Source organism: Atheta coriaria, unplaced genomic scaffold, assembly GCF_025399875.1.
Source record: "Atheta coriaria isolate IRGN ID8LTWV9N9 unplaced genomic scaffold, Caltech_Dcor_3.1 hic_scaffold_6_pilon, whole genome shotgun sequence".
NCBI lineage: Eukaryota > Metazoa > Arthropoda > Insecta > Coleoptera > Staphylinidae > Dalotia > Dalotia coriaria.
In genome coordinates, this window is record NW_027045448.1 from 6,605,648 (window position 1) to 6,626,584 (window position 20,937).

Below are 20,937 nucleotides of genomic sequence, written 5' to 3' on the forward strand. Positions count from 1 at the left end.
AGTTTCATTTCGGGTGAAAGCCCCAACCTCGAACTCGGCGCTAGCAGCTCGCAGCTGTTTTGTTTGCGAACGTGTTGATTGACAAAACGCGATAGAAAAAAAACGTTAATGTGCGCGAAGTGGTGAAATCATCGAAATTCGTGCAACCGAAATCAACCGCGTTTACATGTCCCACGCGGTGCCGTGTGACCAGATTCCGTGCGTTTTCCAGACGCGCGCGTCCCACAGCGATGTGAGTTTAAGTTGAGTGTGATGATTACGAACAATACGACGTACAAGCTCAAGGCGGGCCAAGGAAGCAAGACCTCGCCGTCGTCGACCGCCGACGGCGACGGGGACGAGAGTCCCGACACCGACAACAATCATAAATTCCTCTACGTACCAGGAGTTCACCCAAAAGTGCGTGTTGCCAAACAATCCCCGGCGAATTTCTACATTAGCAAAGGCGCTACCAGCCGCAATGATCGCGACAGGCGCAATAACTTCAATCGTCGAGGAGGTCAGGACAAACATTTTCCTAGGGACCGAGATCTACGAGGCGGGAAAGACCGCAACGAACGCGAACGAGACTACTTTGATTCGCTTTCCTTATTCCAATACGGCAAGTATGCTACGCCGAGCGCCAACCTCGCTGACGCGGATAAGAAGGCGGAAAAAGAGATAAAATTCAATTTGCCTGAAGACACGCGAATTTCGAAACTTTTACGTCGATTGAGCATTGAGGAAGACCCAGAGAACTCGTTACAAATCAGCAGGAAGCTGCTGGAAGTCCTGATGCTGCCGGAAAATGCCACCTACGTGCGAAAATCATTCGCTATTCTTCGTGATAGCATGCTGCACATTCTACAAGTTGCTCCAGGCCCACAAGCAAAGAAACAATGTGCCCGCGCTTTCGGGCGCATCGGGTACATTATGGCCGGCGATACCTTTGATTTCACAAAGTACATCAAAGTCATTATGAAATTCAACACAAACTCCGCTCAGAACGGCAGAGAGGAAACGATCTGCCTCTTCATGGAAGCCCTAAAGGAGACTTTAAACATTGAGCGCGAGAACTCAATCATAGACAAACAAAAATGTATCTACTAATGCAGGAGTTGAACGCAAGTATAGAGCCGACGGAAAACGTCGAGGTTTTCAAACTGATTCTGGACAATCTCATGACAAGTATCGAGTTTTTCCCCAGCAACTTTAATAAATACTTCAAGGACACCATTGATTTACTATTTGGCTGGCATGTGGATCACACACAGCCACTTTGCAACATACAATTCATTTCCAAGCAGCTTGAACGAGTTTCCGGGCATTTTCAAAACAATTTAGACTTTTCAATTACTCTACTGGTTCATTTTATCGAAGATATAGAGACATATTCAGATTTCGAGACAGAAAGTGTCGAACATGTCACTGTTTTTGTTCTAGCATTGAATACAGTCTTGAAATGTCTTCAGGGTTCGACACAAGTGCTATCACACGCCAGGTTTACGAAAAATGATTGCTGACGCAATGAAACAAATTCTTTCAACGATTAGCCAATCGGTCATCATCAAAGTATGCGATAATTTGATCATCGCCGCCAATGAGAGTATTGCTTTACTATTGAGCTTTTATAATTCCATTCATCAAAATACCGAATTAAATGAAACCACAGAAACATCCGAACCATTAACTTTAACAGCCATACAAGAAATTGTATTCTCTTTGATTGATCTTGAGTTGGATCTTGTTGAGTCCTACACCAACAGCTCAATAATTTCTATGTTGGTGTTGATATCCAGAGTTATTAAGGAGTTGTCAGCAGATCTTGACATTGAATTGATTCCGAAGTTTGTTGGACCTGCGTCACCATTAGTAAAATTGAGATTTTTACCCTTTCGGAACATACAGGACGCTTTGATTGCAGTTTATCAAGCCTTGTTGAATCTTAAAAATATACCGCTTCTTCAGGAGGTATATCGATTTCTGCTGGGCGATTTACAACTATCCTACAAACCTTTCATCGACGAAGAGTTTACCATCATCGAAAATAATCCATTTGAAGATAATACAGAGGAAACTGAAGGACAAGCACAGTTTAACTGTTTATTCCTTTTGAGATGTCTCTCACAATTGGCGAATGACAGTGGATCTATTGTGGGTATGTGGATATTGAAACCTAGTGTCCTAGAATTACTCGGAGTCTCCATGCAGCCGTATAATCAAAAAGTTGCGCAGTTTCCTGTTTTGCAAATGTCTATTTTGAATTTACTATATTCACACTGCAAATGCTACAATTATTTTATCTCAAAGAGTACGCTAATCAATCCACCAACGGAATTCCCCGGTTGGTCTCCCACATCAAATAATTTTACGATTATTTTGAATGTTTTGCATTCGACGTTGAAGAAAAGTGATAATAACGAAGTGAAATTGCTGTTGTTTCAAAGTTTTGATGAGATTCTTACGATCGGTGAGTCTTATATGGAAATATTGTGCACCAGATTGGAGTTTATGCAGTTGATGGAAGTATTATTGGAACATGCAAGTAATAAAGATCAGCGAATTGTGCAGAAAGTAGCGCAGATTTTGGAGAAACTTTTGTCAAATCGACAAATGCCATGGAAGAACGATGTGTTGATTGAGGTAAATAAATTGTGCAACTTACACATGACTTCCACAAATGACGCAGTACGAAATTACTATACTAAATTATCAGTGTGGATACCGTGGGATGTCGCCATTTTGAACGTTGAGAATGCAACGACTGTAAATGATATAGGAAAGTACTCCTTGAAGAATTTAGCTCTTGCAAAACGGATGCATCTAAGTGGCGCGGTTTTCGGTGAGATGCCAGGACACAATTTCAAACAGCTGATGAATTACCTTTTGAAAAACGAACCAGCTTCAGAGAATTTCCTCGAGAATATGTTGGCGCATTGCTGGCCACTGGAGAGCGACAGTGTGTTTTCCGAGCAGTATCGTGACTTGGCGCTGAATAATCGCATGGTTTTGTATAGCTGGGCCACGTGGGAAGCCGCACAACTATGTGTCAACAGTAAACTTCGAACACCACTTGGTAAACCCAATGAAACATTTACTAGTTTTGAGAATGCTTTGAAACAATTGGCGAGAGATGTCATGAAGATCAAACACGAAGGTGGTAAACAGCAGGTGAGCGATAGCAGAGTACGACTTTTACTTCAATTTATTGAACATCTTGAGATGGCAATGTATAACGCAGCTGAAGGTACAGCAGTTGCCATTCCATCACCGCAGAAACCAGTGCGTACTTTTTTCTGCACCAATGCAAGCACTTGCAGGGAATGGTTGTCTAGGATTAGAATTATTCTTGTACAACTTGCACTTCACGCCGGGTTGAATGTGGTTGCTGTTAGACATGGCCAACAACTACTTGCAGATCTACAAAAAGGTGGAAAAGTTGAGACATTGGAATTTGAACGCGCTGTTGTGTATCTCACCATGGCTTATGTAAATCTTCAAGAAAGCGAGGCAATCAGTGGGTTGTACGTCTGGTGTAAAGGACAAGGAAGAAAATTTGATTGGATCAAGTGCGCAGCGGAACAAGCCAACAAAAATACGAAATCGCAGCGAATGGATATCAGAAAATCATTGATATAGGCGGATCACAACTGGATATTTACGTGAGGAATTTCATAAATGATCAGATTTTTGCCTGTTATAAGCAGATTAATAGCTGGATGGATATTGTGCAGTATAGAAACGGTAGGATGTATGTATTAATGTCTGAGGGCGAGAATGGTATGAGATATTCATTCAATACGGTGAATTTGGAGTGCGCGCAGAGTGTTTATAACTTGGAGACACTTACACATGCATTTGACGATTTAACATCATGGAAGGAGTTGGACTATGCGAGAGAATCTTGGAGTGTTTATGATGCGCTTCTTACTACGGAGAGTGATCTTTATCAAGTCGCATTGAATGTCGCCGCTGCGGATAATCAAATTCTCAATTCCACACTCGAGAAGGATTTGGCTAAAATTAGAATGGCGATGCAGGAGAATGCATTATTTGCTCCTGTGCAATTTCAACAAGATTTTACTTTGATGCATTATGTTGCTACAGGGTTACAGAATGCTGTGAATAATGTGTCATCAGCAAGTACAGCGTTTTTGGTTTCCGAAAATTTCGAGCTGGACGTTGAGAAAGTCGATTGTGCCGTGATGGCTAAGATTCTCTGGTGGACTGAATATTTTTGCCATTTGCAATTGCAACACCTAACAAAATTCTGTAATAATCTGCGATTGAATATTATTAAAAAGTCTAGAAAAGAAGGAAATATGACTGGAGCAACATCACAATTATATCGTCTCCTGGAAAATAACAGTTTACTACGTGTTGAAGATCAGTCCTCTGGATCAAACTTACTGATAAATATGTCAGAGTCGTTTAAATTGAAGATTCCCGAGATGAGAACATGGGATTTGGATGGAGCTAAAGCAGCGCAGGAACTTGTCAAATTGTTATACGACGAAACACCGACTGATCAGTGCAACCCGAAGAAATTAGCGTTTGATATCTGCGCGATTGCTTCAACTTCATTGTTTAAGAGTGCTGATATGTGCTCCAATCCGGAATTGAAACAGGTTAGTTCCAAAATTTTATTAAAATTAGGAGCATGGTTGCAGACAAATGAAATGTCTCTTACGGATTTGACTACACCGCTGGGTAAACTTCTCGTTGTTTTGCCCGAAATTGGTATTGAAAATATCGGTAATAATATTATACCTATGAATGAAATGGTCATTGGAAAGTTGCTTCAGTTTAGTGTCAATCAATGTCCGACTTTGGCAAAGGGTTGGCATGCTTTTGGGACGTGGTGTTATCGTTGGGGACGGAAAATTGTTGATAATAGCGCGGATTTATCAAATACTCTGACTTTGGAAGACAAAGGAATGGTTCAGGGATTATTGCCTACCCAGAATGAAAATCATGATTTTGACAGGATTTTGTTGATTCTATCACAAACTAGAGCTTATGTTGATGAGGAGGATATAGATTCTAATGAAATACACACATCGGATATGATTCGCAATCAATTAAAGAATGTTTCGTCATTATTCAACGCTTCTGAAGAGTTAATTGAGAAATTGGTGGATGTGTGGAGGAATCTGCAGAAGAGAGTCTACGCTTATTACGAACATAGTGTAGAGGCATATTTTAAATATTTACACTTGGCTACCCAGAGCGAGAATGTGTCTAAAGCCACAGAATCAAATACTGTGACGGTGACTTTGAGATTGTTACGATTGGTTGTAAAACACGCCTTGGAGTTACAAAGCGTCTTGGAGAAGGGCCTCACCACTACACCAACTCACCCATGGAAGATTATCATCCCACAATTGTTTTCCAGATTGAATCATCCTGAGAGTTATGTGCGTGAAAGGGTTTCTGAGTTGTTGTGTCGCGTTGCAGAGGATGCTCCACATCTGATCACATTCCCAGCTGTTGTGGGAGCACTTGAAGGAGGAGTCAATTTTGACTTCTCTGAAATATCTCTTCCAAAAGATTGTTTATCGCAGGATAATGATCCCTCTGAAGATGCGGAGTTAAATGACATTGAAGAAGATGCTTACGAGAGTGATGAGGAGAGCAAAAATGTTCTCCAGGATTGTTTCAAGTCGATGGTGGAAACTCTGAGTAAACAAGCGCCTGAAACTATTACCCAGGTGCAGACCCTCGTTAAGGAGCTAAGAAGGATTATTTTATTATGGGATGAACTGTGGTTGGGTACACTCGCACAACATCATAGCGAGATCAACAAGAGGCAACAACAGTTGGAGTTTGAAATTGATAAGGTCAACCAAAATAGTTACCTATTCCCTGAACAGAAGATTGCATTGATTACAGAGAAACACCGGATTATTATCAAGCCGATTATTTTTATTCTTGAACAATTGTATGATATTACCCGGGTGGAGCCGGAAACTCCACATGAGAAGCATTTCCAAGAGAAGTATTTACCTCTGATTCAATCTGTGCTTCAAAAATTGAAGAATCCTGAAAACCCCGATGAGCCACAGGAGTCTTGGAAACTCTTGAAGGAGTTACAAACTCAATTCCAACAGAAGGCGCATAAACGTTCAGTGCTTAAAATGGAAAATATAAGTCCGATTCTGGCGAAGATTAAAGATACAGTGATTTCAATGCCTGGTCAGGACAATCCTCGATTTATGTCTACAAAAGTTTACATTTCACATGTGTCCAACCAAGTTTCTATTTTGCCCACTAAGACCAAACCGAAAAAGTTGATCTTCTACGGATCGGATGGTACCAGTTACACGTATCTCTTCAAAGGGTTAGAAGATTTACACTTGGATGAAAGAATTATGCAGTTTTTGAGCATTGCAAACACTATGATGGCGCAAAATACAGAAGGTACCGGCCATAATCTTTACAGAGCACGCCATTACTCCGTAATACCCCTAGGACCCAGATCAGGGTTGATTAGCTGGGTAGGTGGGACAACACCTGTTTTTGCTCTATATAAAAGGTGGCAGCAGCGGGAAGCTAGCAAAGCATCAAAAGTAACCAACACTGTTTCAAGACCATCAGAGCTGTTTTACAGTAAATTGAATCCATTATTGCAAGAACACGGAGTTAAGAATATAGACAACCGGAAGGAATGGCCGCTGGTTGCGTTGAAGCAAGTGTTAACCGAATTAATGGCGGAAACACCGAGTAATCTCCTCGCGAAAGAGTTGTGGTGCCATGCGGTGAGTCCAGGTGCCTGGTGGCAGATTGTGCGTAAATATTCGTATTCCGTTGCGGTGATGAGCATCATCGGATATATCATTGGGCTTGGCGATCGGCATCTTGATAATGTGTTGGTGGACTTAAACACTGGTGAGGTGGTGCACATTGATTATAATGTGTGTTTCGAGAAAGGGAAGACTTTGCGTGTGCCAGAAAAAGTGCCATTTAGACTGACGCCGAATATACGGGATGCTTTGGGAATTACAGGTGTTGAGGTGAGTGCAAAATTATTAATATATTTTTTAAATTTTGTTTTATTTATTTTATTTTTACAAGTAATTTAAAAAAACTCGTAAAAATAAAATATAATAAAATTTAAAGCATGAATTGCGTATTCCAGAACGAACATAATTTTTTCATTTTGCTTCAACATTTATTAGTTTTTAATATCTTTTCAAATTTCTTTACAATTAATTTCTAAAAATACTGTAATATAAATATACCCGTCGTACCAATTAGCAATAAATTAAATAACACAGCAATTAACATTAAATGCACATTTGCAAATAAAATACCACCGCGAGAAAATATTTACACTCTCATCGCAATCATTATCACTCTGATCGTCATAATTGTGTACTGGTTTCTTGACGCGCGGCGCGTTGTAATTCACTCCCATTAAAACAATTACGATGCAGTAAACAAACAGGTACTCGTTGTAGGTACTTATCGCTAGAACAAATTTATTTATAAAGCTAGTAATATCGGCGATGATGGCCCATCGCGTTGGTTCCTTATCACTGTTTCGGGAGGTGTCGTAAACAAATTTGATTGATCCGTTGCTCATATCCGCGAACGTATCGCATGCACCCGATTAGCGCGCTTATCAGGTGCAGGCCCGTAGTTTTTTTCGAAATACTTCAACTTGTTTGGAGATTTTAATATAATGCGTAGTATAAGTAATACATTGTAATACTTTGGAGTTTGACTGTTGTTTCAAAAAAAAAAACAACCTGTAATACGTTCCTGTATGGAAATACTATTTTCGTGCGCGATGAGGTTATCGGTCGTGTTTGAAAAAAACGGCCGAATACCATCCACAGCTGCATGAATTCACATCGCAAATCATCGCGTGTATAAAATGTGTTAGGTTAGTGATTAAGTACATATTGGATGTTGTTTTTTGTTTAGTTGATGCATGTTGTAACTGTACCATCACTATGCTGCATTTCTTCTTGTTGTTTATCGAGATTCTTACCGTTTTTCGCTTGTTTAAAATCTTCCTGTAATTGTATCTCTATTCGGAGATTGTTATCACTTGAACGCTCAGCAGGGTTATTATTTTTGCGACTTTTATCACCCGGAATGTGATCAGTGATGAAGTTTGGCTCCTTGTTGAGATTTCGCGGTGATTTACACTTTAGCAGACACCAGAATGCATTCCGATAGTTTTTACTCTTCCACGCGTAGATGAGTGGATTCATCCAGGAGTTGCTCACAGCTAGTGTAAAGACGGCTTCGTAGACTTCTGGTAGACTTCTGCCGTTGTATAATCGCATATAAGTTAACACAAAGAAGTAGGGAAACCAGCAGAGCGAAAAACAGCCGAGTATCAATAAAACCATCTGGAAATAATACAAAAGTGATAATTATTTCGTTGTATTGATGTTGGTTAATTAAAAGTATTCTTATATGAATGATTAGATGATTACAATGACTTTGTGGGCGGGTACTTACACGAGCCTCACGACTTCATTATTGTGTCGTGTGCGCTCGATTGGTTCCGAACGGAAAGCAATGGGCACGTGTAATTTGTTATTTATTTGGTTGCGCTGGCAGGATGTCCATAAACAATTGTGGCGGATATAGTCAAGGAATAGTATATTTTATCTCCTCTTAAACTTGATAAACATTTGTCGAATTGGTGTTGTCATGTTTGCACATTTTGCACTAAATTTAGCTGTCATTCTCACCGCACGCGATAGCAAATTATCAACAGTGAACTTAAAGTTAATTTTTGACTTTCTAAAGAAGTGCATAAGTTCTAAATAGAAATTACTTCATGACTGTTGAGCCTGGAGTAGAAAGCAATTTAAACTTTAGTTTAAAGATAAACACTGTCATGTCACTGTTATGTTTATTCTCCCTAATTGTTCTCGGTAATTTGTCGAGAGTTTACGATGATGCCTAAATAATGTTTGCCGCCGCTAAATTAATTAATACTAGCATGATTTATGCAGCGTTTATTTTAATTTCGCCTAAATTGCATTCTTTTCCGGCTGGGTCAACATGTGTTATTTTTGTATCCGATGATGGTTGTAAATGGTGTTTACACGTTTTATGCATCCATTACATTTGAGTAAGTAACGCAGTGATGGTTGATGGACATGTCGTCCAATAAAGTTTGTTTAAGGTCGAATCAAAATCGTAACTTGATAGGAAATTGAACTGAATGCGTGCATGCTGTCGATTTTTGTATTGTTTGTTATAAGACGTGATGTTACACATGTTCAACTTGCTCAAATTTCGTTGCCGTGAGAAGATTTCATCACGTACATATTAATTTTATCATTAACATACGAAAATTTCAAGTTGCGCAAACACAAATTTCGAAATCATTTTTACCGAGTGGGTACTTCATTTAATTATCGCGATGTTTTAATTGATTTCATGTAAAGTTAAACATGATTTTGTTTGTTTCTCTTGCATTTCGCGCTGATGACAGTCCGGTCGCGTCTTGTTTACATTCACGGACGTGCGCAAATCGGTCATATTTATATAAGCGCGGATTTCCACACGCTGCACTCACCAAATTGCATTTCGATGCACATGATAGATTTGATTACATCGATACGATCTGAATGTTGTGTGTATTATTGTCGCACATTATGAATAAGTGACGTACGTGGCGTACCTGTACGGATTTGTTTTCTTTGAGAGATTTGCGTTGCTTGGCGCTGGCGCCGGGGAAATTGGCTGCGGTGCGGAGGCGTTTTGCATGTTCGGCTGCCTCGCGCCATATTCGCATGTATAGCACGGACATCGCCAGCCAGATGGAGAGGAACATGGGGGTGATGATGAAGTTGACGTATTGTGCGGGCAGGACGTGGTCCTGTGTGCACTTGCCCGGCTCGTATGTGTTCCAGTAGATTGGCATTGATGCGATGCCGATGGACAAGCACCAGCCAGAGAAAACTATTGACCAGACAACTCTTCTTGTCATATGTCTGAAATTAAATGAGACATGAAGTTTAAAATTAATTTTTCACTGCCGAATTTTCAAAATTATGTTTTTGTGTACTTTTAGTGCAATAATTTTGATAAAAAAGTTATTTCCTACCAAAAATTTGGTATTACAGAAGTTAATTTACATGCAAAATTCATTAACACTCAATTATCTTAATTATTCTTTGCTAAATTACAAAAAAAAAAGTATTTTTACTTTACCTGCTGTAAAAAAATGGCAAAACAATGGCAATATATCGATCAGCAGCAATCGCAAGAAGATTGTAAATAGAACTGCTGCATGCCAATATAATAAGGACGAAGCGCAGGATGCAGGTGCTCTCGTGCGATCCCAGATAATCATCGATGGTGAACGCCAGATGATATGGCAGTGTCAGCCCCACGAGCAGATCGCTCACCGCCAGACTAAAGATGTACCGGTTCGAGAGCAGTTCCGAAATCTTTTTGCTCAACTTGATCGCGCAAATTGTCAGAATATTCCCGGCTAGCGTTAGGCATATGATGATCGAGTCGATGACGATCCACGTAATCACCTCGGGAGCTATTTCCGGTCCATTGGTGCCATTCACTGATTGTAAAGTGTAGTTTTTATCGAGGTCTGCCATTCTGTGATGTTTTTATAACGGATTTTTCATTTTTTGATTAAATATTCCTTTAAATTTAGACTACTTTGATGATTGTTTCGATTGAAGTTCATTGAAAGCGGTTTTTTTTGGCCGCCGTTCAAAACTGCACTTGAACACGCAATGTGACTGCCACTGGAAAACGACACTTGGTTTTATTTTCTATCGACTAGCCTTAAACTTGAGTTTTAATAAGTCACCTTACAAAGTTTACATGGTTGCAAACGTGCGTTGAATGTTTTACTACGATTATTATTTGTTGAAAATTTGAAGTATACTCTGGTCAGCCATGAGATTTATGCGTTATTATTTGTTTTACATCAAAGAATGAATTTGAATTTTTTTTCAAGGTTGCAGGCCGGTAGACACTTTGTCACACAACACTTTTGTAGTAGTTTATTTTTTATTGTTATGGTATTATTTACGCTGTGTGTGCGTAATTACATTTTAATGATTCCTCGGTTGTCTTTCGGAATGAAAGTTTGTTATCGACCGCGCGCCGATTGGGGTTATCCGATATACTGATGATTCACGGTTTTGGCCGGTTGAGGCAAAAATGCGTTGATGACCAAGTTATTTTATTTTTTTTTGCGCGAATTTTTGTAGTGGTCTTTTACGATATGCGTCCGGCGAGCGACTAACGCATCCGACGCGTGCTCGAACTGCGCCAGCCGGCCGCAAAGTGGAAGCGAAGCATGGTGGCGAATCCATTATCCGATAGAATGTCGAATATAGAATAAATCGCGGTATGAGTGGCGAGCAATGTGCAATGTCCAAATGCACTATTTTTTTATATGCTGCTGCACTTGATCAATCAAATCAAAAGTAATGCAGACATTCTTTCCGCGTTTTTGTATTCGTATATTTTGGATGACGTCATTTGGAATTTTGCATGTAACTATTAAAATATTGTTCGATGATTTTCTGTTTGCCGCTGGCAAATATTTGGTTGGTTACGGCAAACGTCCACTTGATAATAGCTCTTTCGGTTCCACCTATTGGTTAATAATAACTTTATTCGAATTAGTAAAGATGATATCTTACCTAATGAGAGTTTAATGGAGTGTTTCATGATACGTACTTACTTACTCTTACTATTCCCAGACGCGCACTAATTAAGTGCGCTGCATTCACATTTGGTTGATTAAATTTGTGTGGCGTGCTCTTTTTCTGACATTGGAAAAGTCTAATTTTAGTTGAATTTCGCAGGGAATGTTCCGGCTGGCTTGCGAAAACATCCTGAAGACGATGAAGAAAGGTCGCGAGACACTTCTCACGCTGCTGGAGGCGTTTGTCTATGACCCACTTGTTGACTGGACTGTCGGAAATGATGGATTGGTAGGCACTACTTTTGGGGGCATGTCGACTTGTGCATCACATCGCCAAACTCGAAAGGATCTGGAAAAGGAAGTAACACTCGCGATGTACCGTGTGCGGTGCAGCGAAGTGAAAAACGAATGGGATTTTAACAAGTATGTTGAAAAGTTATTTAAATTTTTATTAATTTAAGAAGGGAAGATTAAATATTTTTATTTCAGATGTGACATAACAAAATTAATTCCTGAATTGTACACCTTGGTGGACACATGGTTCGAACTTCAACAACAATCGACATCTACCGATGATATGCTACAAGATTTGCATCAACAGATGGCTCTTGTGAAGGAAGCGGAAGCCAATGGCCCCTTGAAACATAATCTCCAAACGTTGCCAATTAGGTTCGAAAACTTTAAGAAAACGCGCGATACTTTCACTCAAGCTCGCTCTGACTTGGACAAACTTCAGCAAGAGTGCGGTGCTCATATCCAACAATATGAAGAATCGATTAAAACGCTGCAATCGCAACAGGTCCAACAATGGTATATGGAATTGAATAATTCTGGCGGAAGCAAAGTGAAAATCTATGAAATTGTGAAAGATTTCCTACAAAACGCAGGGCAAACAAATATGATTGCTCAATGCGACCAGCTCGAAGCGGAAGTGTTGAGTAATTATGAACAACAACAAATGTTGACGCTGAAGTGCCTCAACTTGCTACAAGAGTATTGGGTGGTTTTCGCTCAGTGTCCGCCATCTTTTATTGAGGAACATCGCATATACTACTATCTTAAGTGGGCAAAAATGCTGCTTACATCTGATAATGTCACAACATGCGAAATGATCTACCAACAGGTTTTCGCGTTCCTGAATCTTGCAACTAAACCAATCAATGCGATTATTGCATATAATTATAAACTGAATCTGGTTTATAATAATACCGCTACGAAGGTAGCGAAAGCCTACGAGGATGTCCGCACTGAAGAACCGCGTGTGTTGGAGAAATTGTACTCTGAAGCGAAATTGTGCTTGATTAATTTCGTCAAGCGTGAGAAACAAGCCCCGAAAGCATTGGAGTTTGTCATTGTTAGTGAACTATTGGTATTGAACCGAACTTTCCTTACCCTGGAGACAGCCGCATCGAAAACCGGTGATTGGTTGATCAAACTGACATCCCGTGATGGTGATTGGTTCCTGGACGAATTAACAGTCAGCTGCAGTAAGGCTATTGAGTTGATTAGTTATTTGCAGTTGGATAATAGCATTGAGGATACCAATTTTCTGCAAGTTGAGAATGGTTTGAAAGCGGCAAATAATTTGTATAGAAGTTTGCACGAGTTGAATTTTAATTTCCATACGATTATTCTACCAGAAAGCATCAAGAAAATGCAGTGTGAAGAGGCAAGTGTTATGGGGATGGTACATGAATTAAACGCTATAGTTATGAGTGTGGGACCGATCCAGGATTTGGTTCTCCAGTTGGAAAAGAATCTAACTTGCGTTGTAATGGAAATGGACTACGGTTGCAATGAGGCATTTGATCAGAAGATGATGACATTGAAAGGTCAATATCAAGGACTATTGCAATCATCGATTAGTATGTTAACACCCGGAAAAATGTTGCTGATGGGATTTAATGGGCTTTTTGATAAATTGCATTTGGAGTGCAATAATGTTGTGAGTTTGCTGGGAAATTTGAAAGTTTCACCAAGTTGGAGAAAATTAGATCAGGTGCGTGAAGCAAAAAGTTTAGCTGCGCCGATCTTCAATCCTCAAGTTCATGCAATTTTGAATGATATCTTTTACTGAAACGTTTGCAAACGATGTGTGAGTTCTTTGCATTGTCAATGGAAGTTTGTCAGTCGTTCAAAGGCATTGGCGATAATGTTACTATGTTGGACGATGAAGCGTTACTCAAACCGATTCGGAAGTTTATCGCTGATTTTATCAGTCGACAATTTCTGGGCATTACTACCGAAGCCATTGCATATGCACAATGTTATTTGTTGCAGAGACTAGGCCTGGATGTAACCAACGAAATTGAACAGAAGGATATCGGTGCCGAAAATAAAGTCCCCTTGGACGAGTTATACCATAAGGGATGGAATATTTTCCTTAAAAACGGCACGTTCAGCCAGAATGTACTTGCTCAAGCGAGTAGTGTGGAGTCTAATCTCAAAAATGCTTGGGAAAAGATTCAGGAACCGAAAAAATTGGAAAAAACACTTACTTTACTACAGAGTTCTTTGACCAGACTGCAAAATCAGTTGACTGTGCACAATTGGTTACATGAAGAAGTCCTACAACAATCGGACAAGTGCAGTTACATGCGCAGTAAGTTTATTGTTGAGATGGGCAATAAAACGGCTGCGTTGAGTCGCCTCCAAGCGAAAGCAAGTGAAGTACGTGAAAAGCAAAAGACCTTGATTGCTAGTATTTCGCAGAGATTGAAGTGGGCCGCAGGCGCTAATCCAGACTTGAATGAAACACTGGCCCAGTTTGAAGTGGCTGTAACTGTTAGAGAAGACCGACTTACTTTGGAACAGCATATTTGCGGGGCGACATTGTCAACTTGTAGTAACATCTTAAGATATGAGCTCTTGAGATGCTCCACACCTGAGTCTAAATCTTGCGATCAGATTTTCCTAAGAGGGTATGAACAGTGGGTGTCAGCTTGCAGACTTACGAAAGTCAAAGTTGACGCTGTGACTCCGGTTGAGGAAAATATTATGAAGTTTTACACTGCTGAAATGGAAGGTGATCCAAAGTGGACGCTCTTGGTGTCTGATAAAATCTCCGACACGATTACATCTACACAAGCGACATCCGCCGAATTGAAAGTGAATGTGTTTACAGCAGCGACCAATATTAATGCTAAACTCGAGGAGTTGAAAGTGTTGTATGGCCGACACAGCAACGTGATGAATGATTTTAAGAGTTTGATTAAGGCGATGCTGAAAATTGAGGAGTGCGCCGTCAAAACACAGAAGTTTGTTTACGAGTATCGCCAGTACGTGGAAAATTTTTCGAGCTTGTTTTATAACATGAAGAAAGAGCTGAGTGCGGAAGAAATGGGCGCGATGAGACGAAAGTTGGAAGCGTTGGAAGCCAATACAGAGGCGGTGCATCGAGATTTGTTGCAGTTGGAGGGTAGAGATGGAATAATTGGGCGAAAACAGTTGGTACGGCAGGAGGGTGTGTCGCTCAGTCCACTTCGAGCTATGCCCGGCAAGCAGGAGAGTATGACCAAGGGACAGCAGAGGAATGCATATGCAGTGGGCGTATGGCGTCGGGTAAGGATGAAATTGGAGGGTAAAGATCCGGATCCAGGGAGGAAGTATTCCACTCAGGAACAGGTAAGTGCTCCAGCCTGAATGATATTCTGTATGAAGTTTAACGAATGTTTCGGTTTGTAGGTGGATTATGTAATAAGAGAAGCGACGAGTATTGACAACCTGGCCCTGCTGTACGAAGGCTGGACGCCGTGGGTGTGAACGAGGGGCGCGATCAGGTGTACGGCAGCCTTCCGGCTGTCCGGGATCCACTCTCTCTGTTTAACCCACTAGGAATCGCAGCGTCGCAACGTGTCCCATGTGTTGCGTGCGCCATTCAAAAAGGGCCGTCAGCAAACACCACCAGCCAGCTAGCCAGTCAACCAGCAAGCAGCATAGCATCATCTCGTTACTATTGGAGTGCTTAGTAATATTGGCAGTTGGCATTTGGGGGCGTGCCTCAGGCGACGCCATGCTGAGCAAACAAATTCATAATTTTAACAAGTACTTTGTTCGACGGTAAAAACACAAAGCAAAATCAGAATATTAAACGAAGGCAAGAGTTGCGGCGCTGGCCCCCCTGTTTCGGGTTACATTCGTCGAGCGCCCAAATTCACTGCGTGGATATTCTTGTCTGTTATTGAAATAAAATAAAAAATGAAACAAAAAAGCGTAAGATCCACGCGCGGTACTTTAATGTACCAGCGTACAATTTGGCCGAAATAATAGCGTGGTGGCCAGACATATATTATCTAATGAAACTACTACTATCTCTTATATTTTCTTTTAGTTAATGGTAAACTTTGGCTTTGGTTATAATATGAAATAATCCTATTTACTGTAGTCGTTTATATTTATATGTATGACATGGGTGAATGTGTTAATGTCATCGCTATAACGGCGTGAATCTTTTTTTCTTCGTACGCCTTTTATAATATAATTAATTTTCTCTTTTTGGTAATTAATGGAATATCTTATTTTATCGGCAATTAACAAAATATCGCTTGTAATGAAACAAAATCATACAGCTTACAACTTAACTAGTGTAGAAACAACATCGTTTCCAACCGTTTTCAAATTCGAGTATGTGGTTTTTTTTATTTCGATCTGTTTTATTACTTGCTGCAAATAAATATAGTGATTGTCTATGGAAAAATGAAATTTTACTATCCTGAATTCGTTACATCAGCATACTCCTTTCTTTTTTATCTTTTCAGTATAGTTCTTTTGTCACAGAGAGGAGTGATATGGGTGCAGAATAAATAAATATGTGAAGCCTTTGTTGTTTAAATATAATTAGTTATCATGGACTTCCGCCAGGTAGCAGTCTCGCAAGTTCAAATTTTATTTTTCGGCCGAAAGGCAGGACCTAACTAACTTATTTTAAAAATTATTTTCTGTCGAAAAGCAGGGTCGAACTTTTTTGTTAAATTATTTTCTGTCGAAAGACAGTGTCAAACTTTTTTGTTAAATTATTTTCGGTCGAAAGACAGGGTCAAACTTTTTTGTTAAAATATTTTTGGTCGAAAGACAGGGTCGAACTATTTTGTGTAAAATATTTTCCGTCCAAAAACAGGGTGGTCAAACTTTTTTGTTAAAATATTTTCGACAGAAAGACAGGGTCGAACTTTTGGGTGTAAAATATTTTTGGTCGAAAGACAGGGTCGAACTTTTTTGTTAAAATATTTTCGGTTGAAAATCAGAACAAAAACTTTATGCAAGAATAACTCCTGAACTAAAAGGGTTAGCGAAAATCGGACTTCAGATAACTGCTTCTTTAAGAATTCTCTACAGCATTGACTATTACAAATAAAGGCGTAAATGCATAAATTACGTTTACCGTTTTCAAACCTTCATATTTTCATAACTCCTAAACTAAAAAGAAAAGCGTAAATATTTGCTTAGATAAAAGATGCACATTCATATAATCTTTTATATTCTGTAATAAAATTTAATTTATTTCCATTTTCAGGTTTTAATAAGAAAAGTCGAACAATTTGGTGGAGGCGCCTGACATTTGATGTAATGGTTTTTTATAACTAAAACTAGTACCATTGTGTAGGGAGGTTCTTAATTACCTTATTTACCAAACTTATTACCTAATAGCTTCAATGGTTTACCCTATAGATGCATTTAAATACAACTTGTACTTGAAGCACAACTTTAATACCAATTATTTCAGAAACTAATTAAGATAAACCAGAATCGTAAACGATATAGCATTCAGCATCAAATTCTCAATAAGGTCAGATTTTAAAATGTTTATTTTTAAGGTAGTGAAAACTAATTTTCCGACGCGATTTCCTCGAAAAGTATAAAAGTTAGAGCATAACTTTTTGCATTTCCTTCATGCCTTAACAAGAATCTAAAAGATGGCAGATTTAGTTTTTTGATTTTCTAAAGTTGACCAAAAACTAAGAAAAATTCATCAAGAGGTTACACTTAACTACTTTTAGGTCTAAAAATTATTTTTTAAGTTAGAAGAAAATAGAAAACGCCAATTAGTAGAGAAATGTCATGCGATGAAAGATATCTAGTCAGTTTGTCGATAACACTATTATTTCGGAAAATGCTGGTGAAAATCGGAACAGGCAAAATTCAACTACCACTCGGATTTTCACCAAACTTTCCAACTTGATGTAGAATGATGCAAGGAATCCACTAATCCAGATTTGGTTTCGATGACGCAATTAGTTTTCAAGTTATTGACCATTCTTGTTTATTACATAAGTATGGTTATTTGAACAGTTTAAAGTTCTATATAATGTAGAATAATCTTCTATCACCGAATCTGAAAACGCTTTTCCTTTATCTTTAATAGTTTGCAAGAAAAGTGCGATAAACTGGTTTATTCTGTTTCTTCATCGTTTCTCAGGCAAAAAATAAAAATTAAAAATTTCATCTTTTTACGTCAGAAGTTTGAAGAAAACATTATTTTGAATGTTTTATCTTAGTAACATTTTGTTGTCAAACTAATTATTTAGGTAGTAATTACCAGATATACTCGAATTTTGACTTTTTAAATAAACCTATGAATATAAACTTCTTACTTACTTCTACCTACATGATTTCTTTACTTGTCTAGGACTATTCCGCTATAAAATTTCGAAAACTACATACAATAATGTTGGACCATTAGTATGTATATACAGAGTGTTTTCACGACGTTTTTCTTAAATTTTAATAACATTTTATACCCAACCTACAGCAACATTCAAATATGCCATACGAAAAACAAACATCGGTGTATTAATCTCGTTATCACAATTTAAACAAATCAAAATAAGAAAGCCCGTGAAAACACTTGTCGCCGACTAATTTTCATTCCGGGTTTTACCATCTGCATATGTTGACTAAATTATATTCGGTACATTACTGAAAGTGAGAAATGAATTCTACCCAACGCATTTATTTCAATTGGTACGATCACGTGTTCTTTGCATTCATGCTGCTCCTGAGCACGGCCATCGGGATATACTTCAGTTTTACAAGTCGCCAGAATAAAAACATCACCAATGAATACTTTATGGGCAACAAGAAGATGTTTGTGTTTCCGATCGCCATGTCACTTGTAGCAAGGTAATACTAATCACAATATCATAGTGAATAATAAAATAAAATAAAATATTTTAGTCATGTATCAAGTGTGACATTAATGTCCGTCCCCGCAGATGTGTACCAGTTCGGTGCAATGTACGGTCTGAGCATTATTTCCATTTTCTTCGTATGTTTCGCAACTAGTTATGTCTATCTACCAGTTTTCTATGGCTTACAACTTAATAGTACCTATGAGTATTTAAAACTGCGATTTAACGCGTCAATACGAAGCTATTGCTCACTTCTTTTTATATTCAACTCAATTTTATACATGTCGATTGTTGTCTACGTTCCAGCCCTGGCATATTCACAAGGTAAGAATTAAATTAAACAGGTAATGAATAAAAACTAAATAATGAAGATATACATTAATTTTAAGCCACTGGAATTAGTATATATTATGTTATCCCATTCATATGTGCGATTTGTACGTTGTACACAACAATCGGTGGAATAAAAGCAGTGGTTTGGACAGACACTCTTCAGTTTATCATTACTGCAGGCGCCATTGCTGTTGTGTTTATTCTTGGGCTAAACAAAGCTGGAGGAATAGGCAATGTGCTGGAGGTTGCAAAAAGAGGAGACCGTTTATCATTTGAGTATAACCAACATATGGCGATCACTTATTTTGTCTTAAATTAATCTTTTATTTAGTTTTGATTTAGATCTAACCACGAGAGAAACTGTCTTCGCTGTATTAATGCACTGGTTCTTGACTTACATTCGCTTGACTGCAACGAGCCCAGAATGCATTTTGAAGTTCTTAGCGTTGCCCACATTGAAAAAAGCACAGCAATCTATATTCCTGTTTTGTTTCGGGATAATTTTGATAAAACTGATCGTTGTGTTAACTGGGTTAATACTTTTTACTATATACTACGGATGCGATCCTGTAAAGGCTGGCTTAGTAGAGAAAAATGATCAGTTGGTACCATTCTATGTGGCTGACATGGCTGCGGGTATTCCTGGCTTAACAGGACTGTTTATTTCTGGAGTGTTTTGTACTGGTTTAAGGTACTTAGATGCAATCTTGTAATATTTTGGTTGAAAAATGTTAACTTTTCTAATTCCAGTACTTTATCAGCATCTTTAAACGCGTTATCAGCAACAGTTTATCAAGACTTCATATCTAAATACTACCCAGAGTTGGACAAGAATGGCAGGACTGGATTTATTATAAAATTTCTTGTTGTTGCGATGGGTGCCGTTATTGCTGTGCTTGCATTAATGGTGGAACATTTAGGGCCAATTTTACCCTTGGCAATCAGTGTGTCAAGTATTACAGCAGGTAGCTTTTTAGGGTTGTTTACTTTGGGCATGTTATGTCCTCGGGCTAATTCAAAAGTATGTTTAAATACAGGACCAGAAAATATTTTTAAATAATTTTATTACATAAATTTCAGGGTGCATTATGGGGTATATTTTCATCTACTTTAATAGTTGGTTGGATGTTTATTGGGTCACAATGGTACAAAGCCCAAGGTCTGCTAAAGAGCGACCCTAAATACTTATCAGTTGATAACTGTACTCTTGACATATCTTTAACAAATATAACGTAAGTATTAAGTATGATTTGATAAAGTAACCTAACGTATTTATTGGTTACTATTTTCCAGCACTACGATGAGTATTCCCCAGGAATCTAATACAATATTTTATTTATACAAAATAAGTCATTATTACTATAGCCTGATCGGAACGACAGTTTGTATCGCAGTTGGGTTGATCGTTAGCTACGCGACCAAGAGTAAGAAAGAAGTGAGAAGAGAGCTGATATCGCCTGTTGTTCATTATCTGTTTGATAACAAGAAGAAGATGAAAAACTTTGTTACAAGCACATTACACAAAGAAGATGGGAATTATCGTTCAATTTATAAAGCTAATCAAATATTAGAAGATAATTCGGTGGAAATGACTGAATTCAGAACAAAAACAATTACATAGTTGATATTATATAACAATGTTGTATACTAATTTGTATTAAAGATTTACTATGATTTACGCATTCCCATACACCCCCTCCACTTTATGCGGGAGAGCAAAAAGTCACAGGTTTCTGGGTTTCTATTTTCTTATACTCCTTATTTGCTAAGTTGATTTCCAATTTGTTTTGATTACAATAGCATAAAAGTACATGAGTATCCGCATGCAATGTAATGCGTTTA

At 38.6% G+C, this 20,937-nt stretch overlaps 3 protein-coding genes across 4 annotated transcripts; 2 read left to right on the forward strand and 1 right to left on the reverse strand.

Moving 5' to 3' along the window:
- The first annotated feature begins 39 nt into the window (after positions 1-39).
- LOC135793991 (serine/threonine-protein kinase SMG1-like) lies at positions 40-16,336 on the forward strand. The gene is given in 8 exon segments (XM_065305115.1): positions 40-1,080; positions 1,083-1,486; positions 1,488-3,565; positions 3,568-6,992; positions 11,796-12,058; positions 12,125-13,704; positions 13,707-15,259; positions 15,320-16,336. Coding segments are annotated over 8 exon segments (10,209 nt in total). The 5' UTR covers positions 40-252; the 3' UTR covers positions 15,398-16,336.
- On the reverse strand, positions 7,129-11,257 carry LOC135793996 (5-hydroxytryptamine receptor 1A-like). 2 transcript variants are annotated; one of them, XM_065305124.1, is made up of 4 exons: positions 10,787-11,257; positions 10,165-10,721; positions 9,632-9,944; positions 7,129-8,342 (listed from the first exon to the last, which is right to left on the reverse strand). In XM_065305124.1, the coding sequence occupies exons 2-4, from the start codon at positions 10,566-10,568 to the stop codon at positions 7,905-7,907; spliced, it is 1,155 nt and encodes a 384-aa protein (XP_065161196.1). In that variant the 5' UTR covers positions 10,569-10,721; positions 10,787-11,257; the 3' UTR covers positions 7,129-7,904. The 2 variants fall into 2 exon arrangements, with proteins under 2 accessions (XP_065161196.1, XP_065161195.1); XM_065305123.1 differs by having other exon boundaries at positions 10,165-11,257.
- Positions 16,337-18,514: 2,178 nt separating the features above from the next.
- LOC135793761 (sodium-coupled monocarboxylate transporter 2-like) lies at positions 18,515-20,769 on the forward strand. Its single transcript, XM_065304843.1, has 7 exons — positions 18,515-18,754; positions 18,809-19,086; positions 19,152-19,371; positions 19,427-19,786; positions 19,846-20,116; positions 20,176-20,327; positions 20,389-20,769. The coding sequence occupies exons 1-7, from the start codon at positions 18,564-18,566 to the stop codon at positions 20,714-20,716; spliced, it is 1,800 nt and encodes a 599-aa protein (XP_065160915.1). The 5' UTR covers positions 18,515-18,563; the 3' UTR covers positions 20,717-20,769.
- The last annotated feature ends 168 nt before the right edge of the window (positions 20,770-20,937 follow it).